At 30.5% G+C, this 16594-nt stretch overlaps 6 protein-coding genes across 6 annotated transcripts in view; 3 read left to right on the forward strand and 3 right to left on the reverse strand.

Moving 5' to 3' along the window:
- The window catches only part of LOC113373144 (cytochrome b561 domain-containing protein 2-like), a 4540-nt gene extending 425 nt beyond the window's left edge, over window positions 1-4115 (forward strand). Inside the window, exons 2-5 of the mRNA XM_026613457.1 lie at window positions 1510-1572; window positions 1700-1876; window positions 2199-2394; window positions 3664-4115. Of these exons, the coding sequence (XP_026469242.1) occupies window positions 1510-1572; window positions 1700-1876; window positions 2199-2394; window positions 3664-3989 (762 nt within the window). The 3' untranslated portion in view covers window positions 3990-4115. The remainder of the gene's footprint in view (window positions 1-1509; window positions 1573-1699; window positions 1877-2198; window positions 2395-3663) is intronic.
- Window positions 4116-4557: 442 nt separating this feature from the next.
- LOC113373021 lies at window positions 4558-10072 on the reverse strand. Its single transcript, XM_026613357.1, has 5 exons — window positions 10008-10072; window positions 9345-9945; window positions 7409-7771; window positions 6674-7066; window positions 4558-5690 (listed from the first exon to the last, which is right to left on the reverse strand). Exons 2-5 carry the CDS (start codon window positions 9894-9896, stop codon window positions 4923-4925), a joined length of 2076 nt encoding a protein of 691 aa, XP_026469142.1. The 5' UTR covers window positions 9897-9945; window positions 10008-10072; the 3' UTR covers window positions 4558-4922.
- Window positions 10073-11162: 1090 nt separating this feature from the next.
- Window positions 11163-12949, reverse strand: LOC113373152 (probable 26S proteasome non-ATPase regulatory subunit 3). The gene has a single exon (XM_026613466.1). It carries the CDS (start codon window positions 12846-12848, stop codon window positions 11355-11357), a length of 1494 nt encoding a protein of 497 aa, XP_026469251.1. The 5' UTR covers window positions 12849-12949; the 3' UTR covers window positions 11163-11354.
- Window positions 12950-13387: 438 nt separating this feature from the next.
- LOC113373156 (transcription initiation factor TFIID subunit 13) lies at window positions 13388-14124 on the reverse strand. Its single transcript, XM_026613471.1, has 4 exons — window positions 13986-14124; window positions 13732-13919; window positions 13513-13670; window positions 13388-13432 (listed from the first exon to the last, which is right to left on the reverse strand). The coding sequence occupies exons 1-4, from the start codon at window positions 14019-14021 to the stop codon at window positions 13410-13412; spliced, it is 405 nt and encodes a 134-aa protein (XP_026469256.1). The 5' UTR covers window positions 14022-14124; the 3' UTR covers window positions 13388-13409.
- Window positions 14125-14224: 100 nt separating this feature from the next.
- On the forward strand, window positions 14225-15124 carry LOC113373155 (28S ribosomal protein S18b, mitochondrial). The gene is made up of 3 exons (XM_026613470.1): window positions 14225-14585; window positions 14648-14838; window positions 14902-15124. Exons 1-3 carry the CDS (start codon window positions 14342-14344, stop codon window positions 15088-15090), a joined length of 624 nt encoding a protein of 207 aa, XP_026469255.1. The 5' UTR covers window positions 14225-14341; the 3' UTR covers window positions 15091-15124.
- Window positions 15070-16484, forward strand: LOC113373153 (pyridine nucleotide-disulfide oxidoreductase domain-containing protein 1). The gene has a single exon (XM_026613467.1). The coding sequence runs from the start codon at window positions 15087-15089 to the stop codon at window positions 16482-16484; it is 1398 nt and encodes a 465-aa protein (XP_026469252.1). The 5' UTR covers window positions 15070-15086.
- Window positions 16485-16594: the final 110 nt, after the last annotated feature.

Raw genomic sequence — 16594 nt, forward strand, 5'->3', positions numbered from 1 at the left:
TATATATATATATATATATATTATCTTAGACATAAAATTTACAAAAATTTATATTCGAATTCAGTAAGTGTGAAAATCGGCTACTATCTATTTTTCATACCCATAAAAGATAAAGGTTTTTCATCCTTAATTTTTCTCTTTTAATTTTTGGACAATTTTTTTGTTTTTATTTTTTTATATTGTGGCATTAAAAAATACATACAATCTCGAAAATTTTGCTTTGTTATCACCCAATTTTTTATAGCCGTTTTAGTAATTGAATCATTTTTTAAACCCATTGAATATTTTTAATATAATTTTAGTTCAGATTTTTGAGCTTAAAGAAAAAGGTGAAATCTTTTAAAAAACAATTTATTTTTATGAACGGCTGTACAACCCTGATACTTTTTTCCAATTTTAGGGTCTTTTTTTTCAAGCTGAATTTGCAAAATACATACAATCCTTTACTTAAAAAAATGTTTATTTTTATCAAGTCCATCCATACATTTTTTTTTAATTTTTAGACCAATTTTCTTTATTTTAATTTTCTATATTTTTTATATATACCACTTATAGTTTTTCACTTTCATACCACATTTATTTTTAGTTAGTTATTTTTATGCTAAACATTTTTTACTAGAAATATTTTTTATGGCGAAATAAGGTTGCCGGGTCAACTAGTATATATATATATATACTTTAAAAGAGTTGTATGTTAGTAAGAGTGAAAAATATTCAATTTGAAAAATAATTAAATAATTAATATATAAATGAATTAACATTAATATATACTTAAATGATGTCCATCCTGATCAAAAGTTAATGAATAAAATTAAATTGTGAATGATTTATTCGGTCCGATTGGATTTTAATGTATGATAATCTATAGATTTAATATATTAAATAATAATTAATATATTAAAAATATTTTGGAAACAAATTAATTTATTTATATAGGTATCTTTACATTACAAATTAAAAGTACAGTTTTATTACCACATGTATTAGGAATAAAAAAAATATATAGTACTTACAATTTTTCCGGCAAAGTATTTTTAGATTCCACATCGATAATATTTTTGTAAAATATTTAGTCACACTAAAAGCAAAAGAATGCATATGATTACTCAACTTGCATTATCTTTCTGAAGTCACTGCATGTTTTTAACAAAACCACAACTACATGCGATAGTTTAATTTCTATTGAATTATTGCATAATTTAACTTCGAATGGTAAAAATATACATTGAAATAAATGTTTTAATTTTATATTTGTCAGTTGATAAATTTAGAGTAGACACTTCATAAAATTTTGTAAAGAAAGGGGCGTAAATTAACATGGTATCGATATTGTGCTTGTTTGATAATTTGTCACATGTACACATCATACATATGCCATTATTATTTTTCATTATATATATATATATATATATATATATATATATATATATGTGACATGTTTTTTTATTAAATTTTTTAAACATATAGATATATACAATTTTATTTTTATAAACCAATACATTTTTTCAGACCAATATGTCGACCTATGATTCTGGAGAACAAGAAGCTGAAATCTGTTCCATCCAAGAAGGGGTAACTAAATATTTTATTAAATCTAATTAAAAATATTGACTTTATTATTATTTTTATTTTATTACTTATTTTTTATGAGATGTCTTCTCCACTCGGGCTGATTTTTATATAATTTTTTTTACATCAGGGACCCCAGGCAACCGTAGATTTAGAGCATGATGATAAAATAATAAAGTGGACAATGCTGCTGCTAAATTTACTAAATTATGTCATCATTTTTTGCATTTGGCTGTTTGTTACAGTACTTTGTTTTAGTAATGAAATCATGCTATTTTCATTCCATCCATTCTGCATGACGACGGGTGTAAGTATTATAGTAAATTGATCAATATTATAACGTAGTTTGTAAGATATTTATCACAATATATTTATCATAATATATAGAATATCACAATATTCTGTTTAGAATTAAAAAAATATAAAAAACACAAGAAACAATAAAATTATGTATGCGCAATCTTGGGCGCAGCCGATGGAAGTCTTTTTTATCTTAGTTGAAATTTGCCTTCAGCTTGCCAAAATTTTGGCTTTTGGCTACCCTTGTTTTTTCCTGAATTTAATAAGCTAATCAAAAAAATGTATATACATAAATTTATTATTTTAATTAATATTTTATTATATTTCAGTTCCTATTATTCGTATCACTGGGAATATTAGCACATAATAAAAATAACATACTGACTCGAAATAAACCATACAAATCTCGATATGAATTTCATTGGAAAATGCAACTTGGAGCGATAATTTTTCTCACAATAGGATTTACAATAATTCTTGTTAATAAAAATCTTTATGGAAAACCTCATTTCACATCATATCACGGTAGGTTTGAACTACTTTATATGTAACGTTCGTTTTTTTTTGTGAATTATTATATAATTATACATATACTTTGTTAATTAATACGATATACATAACCCAAACTAGATTACAATTGCACAATATTTGTAAGTATACAATACTACAATGGGTGTAAAATTACTACAATGGATGTAAAATTACTACAATGGGTGTAAAAATACTACAATGTTTGTAAACAATACTACAATGGGTGTAAAATTACTACAATGGGTGTAAAAATACTACAATGTTTGTAAACAATACTACAATGGGTGTAAAAATACTACAATGTTTGTAAACAATACTACAATGGGTGTAAAAATACTACAATGGGTGTAAAAATACTACTACACCCATTGTAGTATTTTTCACCCATTGTAGTATTTTTCACCCATTGTAGTATTTTTACACCCATTGTAGTAATTTTACACCCATTGTAGTATTTTTACACCCATTGTAGTAATTTTACACCCATTGTAGTATTTTTACACCCATTGTAGTATTGTTTACAAACATTGTAGTATTTTTACACCCATTGTAGTAATTTTACACCCATTGTAGTAATTTTACACCCATTGTGGTAATTTTACACCCATTGTAGTATTTTTACACCCATTGTAGTATTGTTTACAAACATTGTAGTATTTTTACTCCCATTGTAGTATTTTTACTCCCATTGTAGTAATTTTACACCCATTGTAGTATTGTTTACAAGCATTGTAGTATTTTTACACCCATTGTAGTAATTTTACACCCATTGTAGTATTTTTACACCCATTGTAGTAATTTTACACCCATTGTAGTATTTTTTCACCCATTGTAGTATTTTTTCACCCATTGTAGTATTTTTACACCCATTGTAGTATTTTTACACCCATTGTAGTAATTTTACACCCATTGTAGTATTGTTTACAAACATTGTAGTATTTTTTCACCCATTCTAGTATTTTTACACCCATTGTAGTAATTTTACACCCATTGTAGTATTTTTACACCCATTGTAGTATTTTTACACCCATTGTAGTAATTTTACACCCATTGTGTAAATTTTTGGTACGGGAAGTTCCAGCAATTTGCCTTAAGGCACGATGCCATGCGCTCCACTAGTTTATTTATATCACTTTAAATAAAACACTTTCTTATCAATTCAAATAATATAATGAATAATGAATAACAATAATATTTTAATACACTATGCCAATAAATTCAGCAATGATTATACAAATACTAACACATTTAAATTATTTTCAGGTATTTTTGGATTAATAACATACATATTATTAGTTTTAACCTTCCTACTCAGCTATTTCACGTTAAAAGTAAAGTTTCTATTCAAATCCTTACCGAAGAATTATATAATGCTCGCACACGTGACCCTCGGAATAGTTGCGTACGCACAAGGATTTGCTGATTTTCTTCTGGGAATTTTTAGTGGCTGGTTTGAAAAAACTGGAGGAACAGCAGCTCAAGTCTGCTGTGTTTTGTTAACCATCCTTTTAACCGTTAATATATTATGGCCACCCATCTCCAGAAGACTGATTAAACCGATCAAAGCCATAACTTACTCTCACTTTTAGCAAACTCCATGAATCTGAAATATGTACAAATAAAAAAATGTTAATAAGCTAATTGTACAGTTAAATTGATTGAACATGAGGGTTATTGTAATATTGCAAGAGATATGAAGTCATGAAATTGTTTTTGCCTACAGTTTGCCCTTACCTGAAAAAGTAATAAATGAAACTATGAATCAAATGGAATTTTTATTATATTTTTTCCTTTTTGAAATATATAATTCATTTAAATTAATGTCATTGAATATTAATAAAATATATAAAAAACATTCATATTTTAGACTTTAAATATTATGGCAAATATTACTGATTTGCAGTAGATATTACATGATTAAAGATAATTTATTTTTTGCTTATATAATACAATTACACTAGTTATTTTTATTTTTGTTGCTTCAATTACATATTTTAAAATCATATAAAAAAATTCACACAATTTTACATTTTTTTATAAATATATTCAATCTGCATTTAAAAGTCAACTAAAGTATATAACTTCATTATATATAAATATATACACATGACATCACAAACTTTAAAAAGTATGGCTATTTACACTAACATTCGAACTCTCATAATCCTTAGTTTACATTTAATTCTCTCAAAAAATTATCAATAAATATTTCAACAAACAACAATAAAATAATCGCAATCATTCAGTTTGTCGGCCATTAAAACATACAGTAATTAGGTTACACTATTACGATCTAAAACTATACCTAGAGAATTAAATAAATTTGGATTTCCAAACCTATTTGAATTCCGAGCATAAAAAGTATATCACTGGCTAGCTAATATAGCATGACAAACAAAGACCATAAAATTAAATTAACTATTTTTTTTTTAAACTGTTCCAAACAGTTTATGGCCCTAAAAACAAATTTGGTAGAATCACACACTGGGAATTAGGCCTCTGGCGTACAATTGCAATAGCGCTCACTTGTCCGTCGCCAGATCCTGCGTGGGCGTGGCTCCGGTCGCAGTTGTGTAATCTAGTTGATACAACCCGGGCCGGGCAATCTCCTCCATCGTGAGCTCTTTACAATCTACACCGGAGTGACCACTTCCACCGCAGTTATAACATGATCTAGGCAACGCTCCTGCAGGAGGGTAAACAGGTACAGGTTGCAAATAAGGATGCGGAGGAAAGGGGTAAACAATATCGCCGTTCGGCGACGGTTGGAAAGGAATGGGAGGAGGTCGATATGAATGAGTAAAACCGAACATTGACCTCGTAGTAGTGGTAAAATGATGTGGAATATAATATGGTGTAGTTACTGTCATACCCACTGTTGTAGGGCCACTACTAGTTGTGTCATTCAAAGTAGGTCTTGTAAAAGATTTTTCAGGCCTACCATTCAATCGGCATCTCTCCTTTGTTCGATTGCTGTTGCTACTGCTGACCCCACCTAAGGCTGGCGTATCAGGGGGAGAGTGACCTGCACTTCCTGAACTACCCGATTCACTAGCACTAGATTGATGTAAAGAGCTATCAGCGTCTAACCTAAGCGCTTGTAGCTGTGATGCACAGTACGTCACTGGCGGTGGTTGACTAAGTTTGGCTCGATTCACACTGATCGGACCATGATTTTGAACAGGATTTGTGCAATTTGATATACAGTAACCATTACAATTTACAATAGTTCGTAATTCATTCATAGTGCCAGTTGGAATTCCTATTTTATCTTCATCCATATGGGAAACCTAAAATCATTTAAATCATTTATAATTATAAAATCATATAATGGAAATATGTAGACCTGAAAAATTTGAACAGATCATTAATGTCTGAAATGTGTAGTAATATTTATCTGAATTTATAATTATTTTAAGGGACACAACTAGTGTGATCGCCTAAAAAAAAGGTGTCTTTTGTGAATTTATATTAAAAAAACTACTTTATCAATCATTTCAAAATTTTAGGAATACATTTATACATGTTTTAAGAATACATAGTAAATTTTTGAAGGAAAAAATTAAATATTTTTTAAGTTATCGACGATCTCCAAGGGCGCGACAAAAAAAGGCCCTTTACTGCTGCAGTGATTCCGGCCTTCTACGTGGATGAAATAAAAGAAAAATTCTCGTTAAACTAGATAATATTGTCTGTAAAATGAAGTTTAATGAAAAAAATAAATCAAAAATTGAAAAAATGCCGGCGTTTTTAAAAAAAAAGTCGAATTTTACCCAAAATTTTGGTCGTTTTTGGATTGCCAAAATTCGATTTTTGATCCGATCAAAAAATCGATAGTTCATTTATCGGAGAACTCTATGAAGAACATGTAAAAAAAATTTGATAGTGATCGGATCATTCGTTTCTGAGTAATCATTGCAGCAAATTCGGTAAATGCTGTTTCGAGAAAAACGCGTTTAAAGATAAAATTATCGTTGTACTATATACTATATATATACTTTTTAAATGGATGTAACTCAAAAACTATTTGAGATATCAATTTCAAATTTTAATATGGTGAAAAAAAAAACAAAAATCGATTTTTTCGAAATTTCACACTAGTTGTGCCCCTTAATATCGGAAGAAATATTTTAACCAGCAATACCATTAAAACCTTACAATATTTAAAAGCAAAATTCCTATTTAGTGCAAATTATACACATTATCAAATTATTACTGGGTTAATATCAAAATTTATTATACAAGCTGTAATAAGAATATCACTAAAACCCACCTCATGCAATGTAAAATTTCTTAAATGTTTCAAGCCAGCTTTTGTCAAATCTCCTTTAGTTAGTCTTATAAAATCTTTTGTTTGCGTTATCAGTGTTTGAGTATCTGGTGTTGTGACAATAGCTGAAGCAGTAACATGAGGAATTGGCAAAGGATTTATCGTAGGAGCAGAGATAGAAGCAGAAAGAGGAGCTTGCGATGGTATAAGAACAGAAGGTGGCGGTGTGGGGTCATTAGATGGCCGCCTTTGCATTCTATTAATGTGAATTGCTTGTGGCCGGGGATTATTCGTTCTTGATGGATTATTATTAGGACTGCTTGCTCTACTGTGCACTGGAGAATCAGACTGATTTAACATAGGAGACGATGCTGTTTGTGTATTATGAAGTACTGGCTGAAATGTGCAATCATTATTGAAACTTTTAGTTCAGCTAACAAATATTTGAAATAAATCAATCATGCATAATAAAAATATAAGGAAAGTAAAAATGATAAAAAATTGTTATTTAAGCATTATTACTCCTTAAACCAATAAGTGTTCAACTATAAATATTCCTATAAAATTAAAGATACTTTAGAAATAGTTATGAATTTCAGTAATAAGCATTTAAAAAAAAATTCCAAATGAGAACACCATTATTAATTAAATAAAACAATAAATAAAGATTTATAATATAAAACAACACCAAAACCGTTTGCTAAAATAATTTGCACTAAATATATTAATTCTTATTACCTCTGCATGAGATTGTGGGCCTAATGCAGAAACAGTTGGAGGAGTAGTCCTTGACCAAGGACCATGTGGAATAGTAAATTCGGCTCGTGGAGTCATAACAGGTTGTAATAAATGCCCGCCAGGTAATAATGCTTCATTAGTTAGATGAGTAGATTGTATTACTGGCACAGAAGATATAGCAGATATTGTGGAACTATTAGAAACTGGTGATATATTTGTAATCGGAGACACTTCAGGACCAACTTGCACATTAGATACTGATTGAGTATGATGCGGTACAGTATTTAATAGTGATGTGTTTGTATTTGATATTGGTACTGCCGGTACAACCAATGGTATGTGTTCTGCAGTATTAACAGGCATCTAGAAAAAATTTGTATAACTGAAATTGATGCATCTATAACTGATTATTACATATAATGCTATGGTAAGAACTGGAGATAAGGTAGGGTCAATCGAATCAAATGTCAATCAACTGCAAATATGATATAATAAACCATGTTATATGATATAAACAACTTTCCATGTAAATTTTATACCCAATTCTATTTTTTTGTTATATGAAGCAGTATTGCACAACTGTTAAATAAGGTTGAGTGCTTGAAATTTGAAAATACTCAACACATTCATTTTTTACATTGCACAATACATGGATTATTTTATTGTTTAAAAAAAAATAAGAATGAGATTCATATAGTATTTTTTATACAAAGAACTTGTATAAAGTTCAAGAATGTTTTGTAACAAGTAAAAAGAGCTATTGATAAATAATTCAATATTTCTGAAGTAAATAGTACTTTCAGAAATTTGAGATTGATATAGCATTTGTTATATAAAGAACTTGTAAAAATTCAATAGTAAAAGTAAAATGAACTATTGATAAACAATAAATCCAATGTTTTTGAAGTGAAGAGTATTTTTTATAAGAAACAAGAATTTGAGATTGATATAGCATTTGTTATACAAAGAATATGTAAAAAATTCAATAGTAAAAGTAAAAGGAACTATTGATAAACAAATTCAATGTTTTTGAAGCGAATAGTACATTTTATAAGGAACAAGCATTTGAGATTGATATAGCATTTGTTATACAAAGAAAGTTAAATATCGTAATGTAGTAGGTAAAAGAAACTAATGAGAAATAAACGATACAAAGTTTTTGAAGTGAATAGTACTTTTTATGAGAAATAAGAATTTGAGATTTATATAGCATTTGTTATACAAAGAACCTGTTGAAAACTCAATAGTGTAATGTAGTGAGTGAAATAAACTAATGAGAAATAAACAATTCAAAGTTTTTGAAGTGAATAGTACTTTTTATGAGGAATAAGAATTTGAGATTGATATAGCATTTGTTATACAAAGAACATGTAAAAAGTTCAATAGTAAAAGTAAAAGGAACTATTGATAAACAAACTCAATGTTTTTGAAGCGAATAGTACATTTTATAAGGAACAAGCATTTGAGATTGATATAGCATTTGTTATACAAAGAACCTATAAAAAGTTCAATAACAAAATGTAGTAGGTACTACTGAGAAACAAACAATTCGAAGTTTTTGAAGTGAATAGTACTTCTTATGGAAAATAAGAATTTGAGATTGATATAGCATTTGATATACAAAGAACTTGTTGAAATTTCAATAATGTAATGTAGTAGGTAGGAAACTACTGAGAAAGTAACAATTCAAAGTTTTTGAAGTAAACAGTACTCTTTATGAGGAATAAGAATTTGTGATTGATATAGCATTTGTTATATAAAGAACTTGTAAAAAGTTCAATAACGTAATGCAGTAGGTAAAAGAAACTATTGAGAAATAAACAATTCAAAATTTCTGTTGTGAATAGTGCTTTTCATAGATATTGCTAAAAGATATCAATGATTCAAGATAAAAGTATGTAGGTAGGTAGGTAGTAATTATATAACTATTTCATACTTGTGTGAAAGGTCTCGAAAGATTCTTTAATCCCCCTTGTGCATGTTGACCCATAGAATTGTGTGACAGGCGTTCCTCTGTGAGCCTTTTGACTATATTTCCACAATGCTGTCGTTGTTCAAAATTAAAAACAGGATGCCAATGAGCTAATGTGTACAAAAGTAAGATTTCTTCCAGAGCAACTCCTGAAGGGACATTCAAGAGATCATTAAAATCCCATCCAGCAAGGACCCTGAACAGGTCATTTACGCAATCTATCTTGCCAAAACGTAAAAGGGCGACGTATAACGCTAATTTTCTACGTATCCTCTGGTCCGACGGGCCTCCTGTCAGACAAGAATCATATATGGCGGTCAATTCCTTGGCCGTGTTTACACTGTGGGAAACACCTCTGAGCAACTGAAAATCTCGACGGCCGAGCCCCTCTATGCATGTGCCTAAAAATCGTAGTTCAAACGGAAGGCACATATTTAGTAGGGTACACATTGTTTCGATTCTTTTGTAGCTTTCTAACTCATTAAACCACGATACCACGTCCTCTTTACACACCATTTCCAGTACACATTGATGTCTCTAGGCGAATGTATTTGACACGACGCTCCTGTGTTAATAATCGAGGTTTTGTTAATATTTTGTGGCACACTACGACAATAATAGACCTACAACGATACGAGTAACATCAATTTCCGTCAGAGACTACTGTAGCATGTAGATTTTTGGTTAAACACTCGCTACTAGAAACTGCTTTTGGGACTATGACGTGTGGTGGGCCTCCGTATCGCCGATAGAGAGATCGAGGGATATGCTCTCAACCTCTCGCCGTTCATCAGTCTATGAGCCGTTTCTTTGCCGTTCGGGCAATACCACCTTATCTCTCCGCCGTTATATCGAATTCGAATGTTTATTTAAATATGACGAAAAATTTTCATGACTTTTTTATAATTCACTATAATTTTTGAGCTGAATTGCTGCTCTGAAGCGAACAATGGTAGACACTCTATTGAAAATTTTAATAAAACATAATAGATCAAACTTATAGACATCAGATTTTATTTAAAAACAATTTACTATTGAATAAAGCAAAACCATCTTTTGTTTTATGATTTAGCTATATGGTAGTCCTATAATTTAAAATCAGAAACAAATTTTATATTATTTTTATCAATTATGAAATCTGTTGAAATTATGCAGATTCATCTTAAGGGGGCATTCTAATGTAGAAATGCTCAAAATAGATTTTTCCCTTTTTACATATTTTTAATTTTTCAAGATTTTTAAAAATTCCAATTATTTTTGAAGATACAGCTGTCTGACCATGATAATCCTCTTCCATTTCCTTTCTTTTGTAAAACTTTAAACCCTAGACATTATAATAATAGCTTTAAACGCTATGTGTAAACGCATTATTCCCAATATGATGCCCACGATTTCTTGAGTTCTACTAGACCAATTTACTTGAAATATTTGGAGAATTTTCTTTATAGACTTCTTTCAATGTGGTATAAAAATGGTCATTTTTTCATTCACAATTATATCAAAAATTTACTTCTTAACTTATATACCATATTATTACCATAGCAACATCATTCTATGCTAATAATATTTTTTTTCCATTTCAGATCACTAGGAGGGTTGCAATCGTAAACAATCGTAAAAATGATCTGAAATTCATGCTTCTATACACAAGCATACCCCCTTAATGATATAATACTAATAACTCATTAGTTTATTTTCAAAATCAACTCATTTCATATTTTACTTGATTTCAAAATAAACACTTATAATTCTTTATACTGCAGAAAATCAAACATCTCTGGATTTATAGTAAATTTATGTATCAAATTATTGTACATTACAACTTTGATAGCAAAAGAAATTATATGAGTTAAACTATTTTATATTGCCTTAAATATCAAATCATACCAACAACTTTAACTGAAATAATGCATTGTTCATAAAAAATTGAAGTTTTCTATTTGCTAAACGCTCTTTATTTTTTACACACTATATTTAGAAAGCATCATCATCTTCCTCAGCCATCTCTTTTGCTAATTCAAGATCCTGCTGTTCTCTCTCCCTACGTTCTTCAGCGCTCTCCAATTCTTTTCCATATGCTTTCGGAGGATATCTCATTGCTTTCACACTTTGATTATGCAAATCTAAACAGAATGATATTCGCTGATGGAAAGCCAACTGTGGTTCTCTGGTGCAGTAAATATCACTGCTTTCTTTGCTCCTCATGAACCCTTGCTCAGGATCTAAAGTTGCTTCAATAACTCCATCACGAATAGCTTTGGCAACAATAAATTCTGCATCTTCAGCTGAATCCAAACCCAACTTCTTAGCAATATCTTGAGGAGAAATTCTAGAATATGAAAGACCTATGGATCTTATTGCTGTTTTAATGACATTGTGACGCAAACGTAAAATTAGTGTAAAAGTATGATCTTGTCGAAATTGTGGTCCAAAATTCTCTAACACCTCACCAAATCTTTGCAAATTTCCCATTCTTACCGCTTGTGTCAATTGAAAATATGGGGCAAGTGATCTACGTAATGCAGATTGTCTAAAAATTTGTCGCTCAGGGATATCACCTAATAGTAATTCAACGACAATAGCAAGTTTTTGGGCAGTCTGTCTGAAACCCACTGCCGCAGTTTGAGGTGCTTTTCTCATTCCTTGAACAAGATGCTTATGTGCAGCACTATACTCTAATCTAGCAGCCTTGATGCGGCCTAAATAATATAAAAATCTAGCCCATTCATTATTGCTAGCAGTTTCAGGAAAAACTGATTTACTTACTAGTTTATCAGCCTGGTCATATAAAGAGTAATGTAAATAATTTCTCAATAAGCAATTAATAATAACGGCTTGCCCTTCAAAATCATTTCTCAATGTAGCAGTCCTCAAGCGGGCATGTAAGAAGCCTCTGATACTATCAAGTTTATTTGTTAATTCTGCAACACGAGAATGGTAATAGTAACATTTTGCAGCAATTAAATCAATTGTACGTCTGTTTAGAGCAGTGATTTTGGACATTAATTGATTTGTGCAAGCTGTAGCCTCATTTAGTTTATTGCTATCAATCAATTTGACAAGGACTAGCAGATGGAGGTATACATCAATCTCTGGAACTGGAGACTTGACAGCTGATCTTGTTTTAGGTATTTCTGGCTCCCCAGGCACTGCAGGAACTTCATCTACATAATTTAATATAGAATCTCTTTCTGAACCAGGGGGATACAACTGCGTTGCAAGAGTTCTCAAAACGAGTGGATTCAATTTTTTCCTGGTATTTGGCAGAGATCTGAGGACTCTCAATAAATATCTGGGTTCTTTACTAACTACTGCTTTGTCTATTTGCCTTGCATGCTCCCTTATATCTTGTATACTCAACAAATCGGCATCTTTCTTGAGATCTGCCGGATCTACTGGACTTGTAGCAGGGCTATCAAGGTTTTTCATTTCAACGTCTGTACTGCATTCGCTGCTTGGTACACCCATATTATTTATTTTTAATTTACTGAATGTAACATAAATTGCACTACACAAATGACAACAAGAATAATTCCAAATAGTCACAATGAAAAGTGTCGAGTAATAACTATGGGAGAAATTAGTGTTGCCTTAAGCGATATTGACAGCATAGGTCCCAAAAACCCATTCTTAATAATTGTGCAACATATGGCAACATTGCATATAGAAACTACTTTATTAACTACTTCACTCCATCAAAAAACAATAACAAATGTCACATATTAATTTTTCACTAATAGAGATTAATGAAAGACAATATTCCATATTCCAACAATTTATAATCTTAATTTAGTATCTACTTATTTGAGTTTTATTTATTGAATATTTATACATTATTTCTAAGATTTAAACTTCTATTAATAAGTAAAAAGAAACAAACATTGTAATGCACAGAAATAAAACAAAGAGTATTAATAAAATTACATTATTCAATTCCAATATTTACAAATCAATTTGTTTCATATAATACAATCAGTTTTTAAGTATATTATGAACTAGTCACATATCTTCTATCCAAGGTCCTGGTATTCACTTAGATTTGGCTTCATTATCTAAAACAATGATACAAGTTCTCTATACAAATAGTTGCGTATTTTTAATAAATCCTCAACATCCTTCCCTTATAAGTTACCGGCATATTTAACTTCATCAAAGGCTTTACGTGCCCTCTTAAGTTCCTCATTCATAGTCAATAAGTCCTTAACACGAGCATATTTTCTAGGATCTTTTCTAACTAGAAATATTATATCTTCAACCTGAACTCTACCCGTTCTGCCAATCTCCATTGCCCTAAGATTATTTTGTAAGATGATAAGGTATAAAACAATAAATTTCTAAAGCTATTTCTCACCTATGTGTAGTTTCGATTATGAATTCTATTACTAAGTCCTCCAACAAATCAACACTTTCGGTGTAGGGATTTTGGTCATCACCGAAACCATACATCATACAGCGCAATTCCTTGCTAAACAATCGTTTTCTACCAGCACTAGTAGATTCAAAATTATAAGTACTTTCACCTAGGTCTTCATCCTCAAACTAAAGATATTTACAATAATATAGGTTAAGACTTGTACTTATTGTAATATTTTTCAATATATTCACCTGCTCGAAACTTTCGTTAGGATCTTGGGCTGCCATTATTAATCCTTTATTGCATACAAATGAACACCAAAATTGACCATAATTTAACAATATATTAGTGTTAAATTGTTTCTATCTTGTCAAAATAAACTTGGAACACGAAAATAAAGCTGAACTTTGGTGTGGCAACACCAAAAGTTGTGCAAGATGCAACTTTCATTGAACCGTCCTGTCCAAAAAATTGGTTTTCGTCTCACTATGGCTATGTAGTGTGTCAGAACTAACCTTAAATTATTGCTGTCTACCGTCGATTATCTACAAATTATAAATTTATGAATATAAAAAATTAATCATTAATTGGTTCTAGTTGGTGTAAAATGTTTAGATATGTCAGAAGTATAATTTCCTCATGTAGTCAAGTGCAAAGTGTAATTAACTACAATGTAACCAGGAGGGGGTTTCAAATTAGTGCCACAAACTTCTGCGAAAATTCAGAAGGTGTTGATCAAGAAGAAAATAGCAAACCTATAAAAGAAGGCTGTGACAGAAGGACAGCAATACCTGTAGAAACCAGCATAAAATATATGAAAAGCGAAGCCTACAAAAAAGTTTATGGAGATCGTAGGTTTACATGCTTTTATAAGCATTAAAATTATTATTAATTGCTTATTTGGAAATTTCAGAAGCAGTGTGGGTGCAATATAGACGTAATCATAAAGGCATGTTCCCACCTAGAAAAACAAGGAAAACTTGTATCCGAGGTGGTGTGATATCAACAGGAAACCCTTGCCCAATTTGTAGAGATGAATACTTGGTTCTGAATGAAAATAATACTGATCTCTTGAAACAATTCATTTCACCACACACTGGAGAAGTAATAAAATTATCTAAATAAATATCTCCTCTTGAAGAATCCTAACATTTTTTTTATTTTCAGGTACTAAGTTACAGTAAGACAGGTCTTTGCCAGAAACGTCACTTAGAATTGCTTGTTGCAACAGAACGAGCAAAAGACTGTGGTCTTATAATATATGATTTACCAACTAAGGAATACGATTATTCAGAATATTATAAGGATTTCGATTTAACTGCACTTGAGGCAACCAAGTTTAAATTTCATCAATGAGTAGTGCTACGTTTCTCATAATCGGGGGAGGTATAGCTGGTGTGTCATGTGCTGAAACTCTAGCTTATTTATGTCCAAATAAGTCTATCATCTTATTAACACAATCACCTCTTATTAAAGCAGTTACCAATTTAGTTTGTTTAGGAAAATGCATAACGACTTTTGATGTAGAGGAAAAACATGCTAAAGATGTATTTTCATCCAAAAGTTTAGTAAATATTGTTAATGATAAGCTTCATTATGTCTGTACACAATCAAGGTATGTCCTATGTGCAAGTGGCCTGAAAATTAATTTTGAATATATATGCATATGCACTGGAGCAAGGCCAAAAATCATACCCCAAGCTGTTGGCCATGAACGTGTACTAACAATTAGAGATACAGAATCTGTTAAAGATTTTCAAAAGCTTCTCAATAATGCTCGAAAAATTGTTATTGCTGGTAATGGAGGAATAGCTACAGAACTGGCTTATGAATTAAAAGGCATCGAAATTGATTGGGTTATAAAAGATAAACATATTACTGCAACATTTGTAGATCCTGGTGCTGCACAATTTTTTCAATCAAAATTGAATGATAAATCTTTTAATGAAAGTGAAAACAATGCAGTTATAAAACGAATGAGATATTATGAGGATGGTGAAAGTAGTAGTAGTGGAGCTGCATTAGGGCCTGATTGGCACAATTTATTAAATTTAACACCATCAAATCCGCTGCCTGGTACAGTCACTGTACATTTTGAAACAGAAATTTCTCAGATTGAAAATTCTAAGGATGAATGGCCATGTTATGTAATATTAAATAACAATAAGAAAATTGGATGTGATATCATAGTATCTGCTACTGGTGTTATACCCGAGATGTCTTTTGACTGGGATGTGATACCTGAATTAGGTATTGATGGTGGAATTTCAGTAAATGAATTGATGGAAACCAGTTTGATGAATGTATATGCAGCTGGAGATGTCTGTTCTGCCAACTGGAATTCTTCAGATCATTGGTTCCAAATGAGATTGTGGTCTCAGGCTAGACAAATGGGTGCCCAGGCTGCTAAATCGATGGTAGCTAAAATAAACCATGAAAGCATTTTACCAGATTTCTGCTTTGAAATGTTCTCTCACGTGACAAAGCTATTTGGATATAAAGTAGTTCTTTTAGGAAAGTACAATGGGCAAGGCTTAGGAAATAAATATGAAGCGATTGTAAGAGTTACAAAAGATGTTGAATATATTAAATTAGTTTTGTCAAATGGTAAATTGCAAGGCGCTGTTATGATTGGAGAAGTTGGATTAGAAGAAACTTTTGAAAATCTTATTTTAAATCAACTGGATATCAGCATGTACGGAGAAGATATACTAAACCCCGATATTGATATAGAAGATTATTTTGATTAGTTTTAAATAAAATGTTAATTGACTAAAAGATAAATACATCTATTACAAAATTAATTGCTATACATTTTTACATTGTACATATATTACTCACTTACATACTTGAAGTATTT

This window comes from Ctenocephalides felis, unplaced genomic scaffold (assembly GCF_003426905.1).
Source record: "Ctenocephalides felis isolate EL2017-DRISC unplaced genomic scaffold, ASM342690v1 CF-g0.4_SCAFFOLD_01604, whole genome shotgun sequence".
Classification (NCBI taxonomy): Eukaryota; Metazoa; Arthropoda; class Insecta; order Siphonaptera; family Pulicidae; genus Ctenocephalides; species Ctenocephalides felis.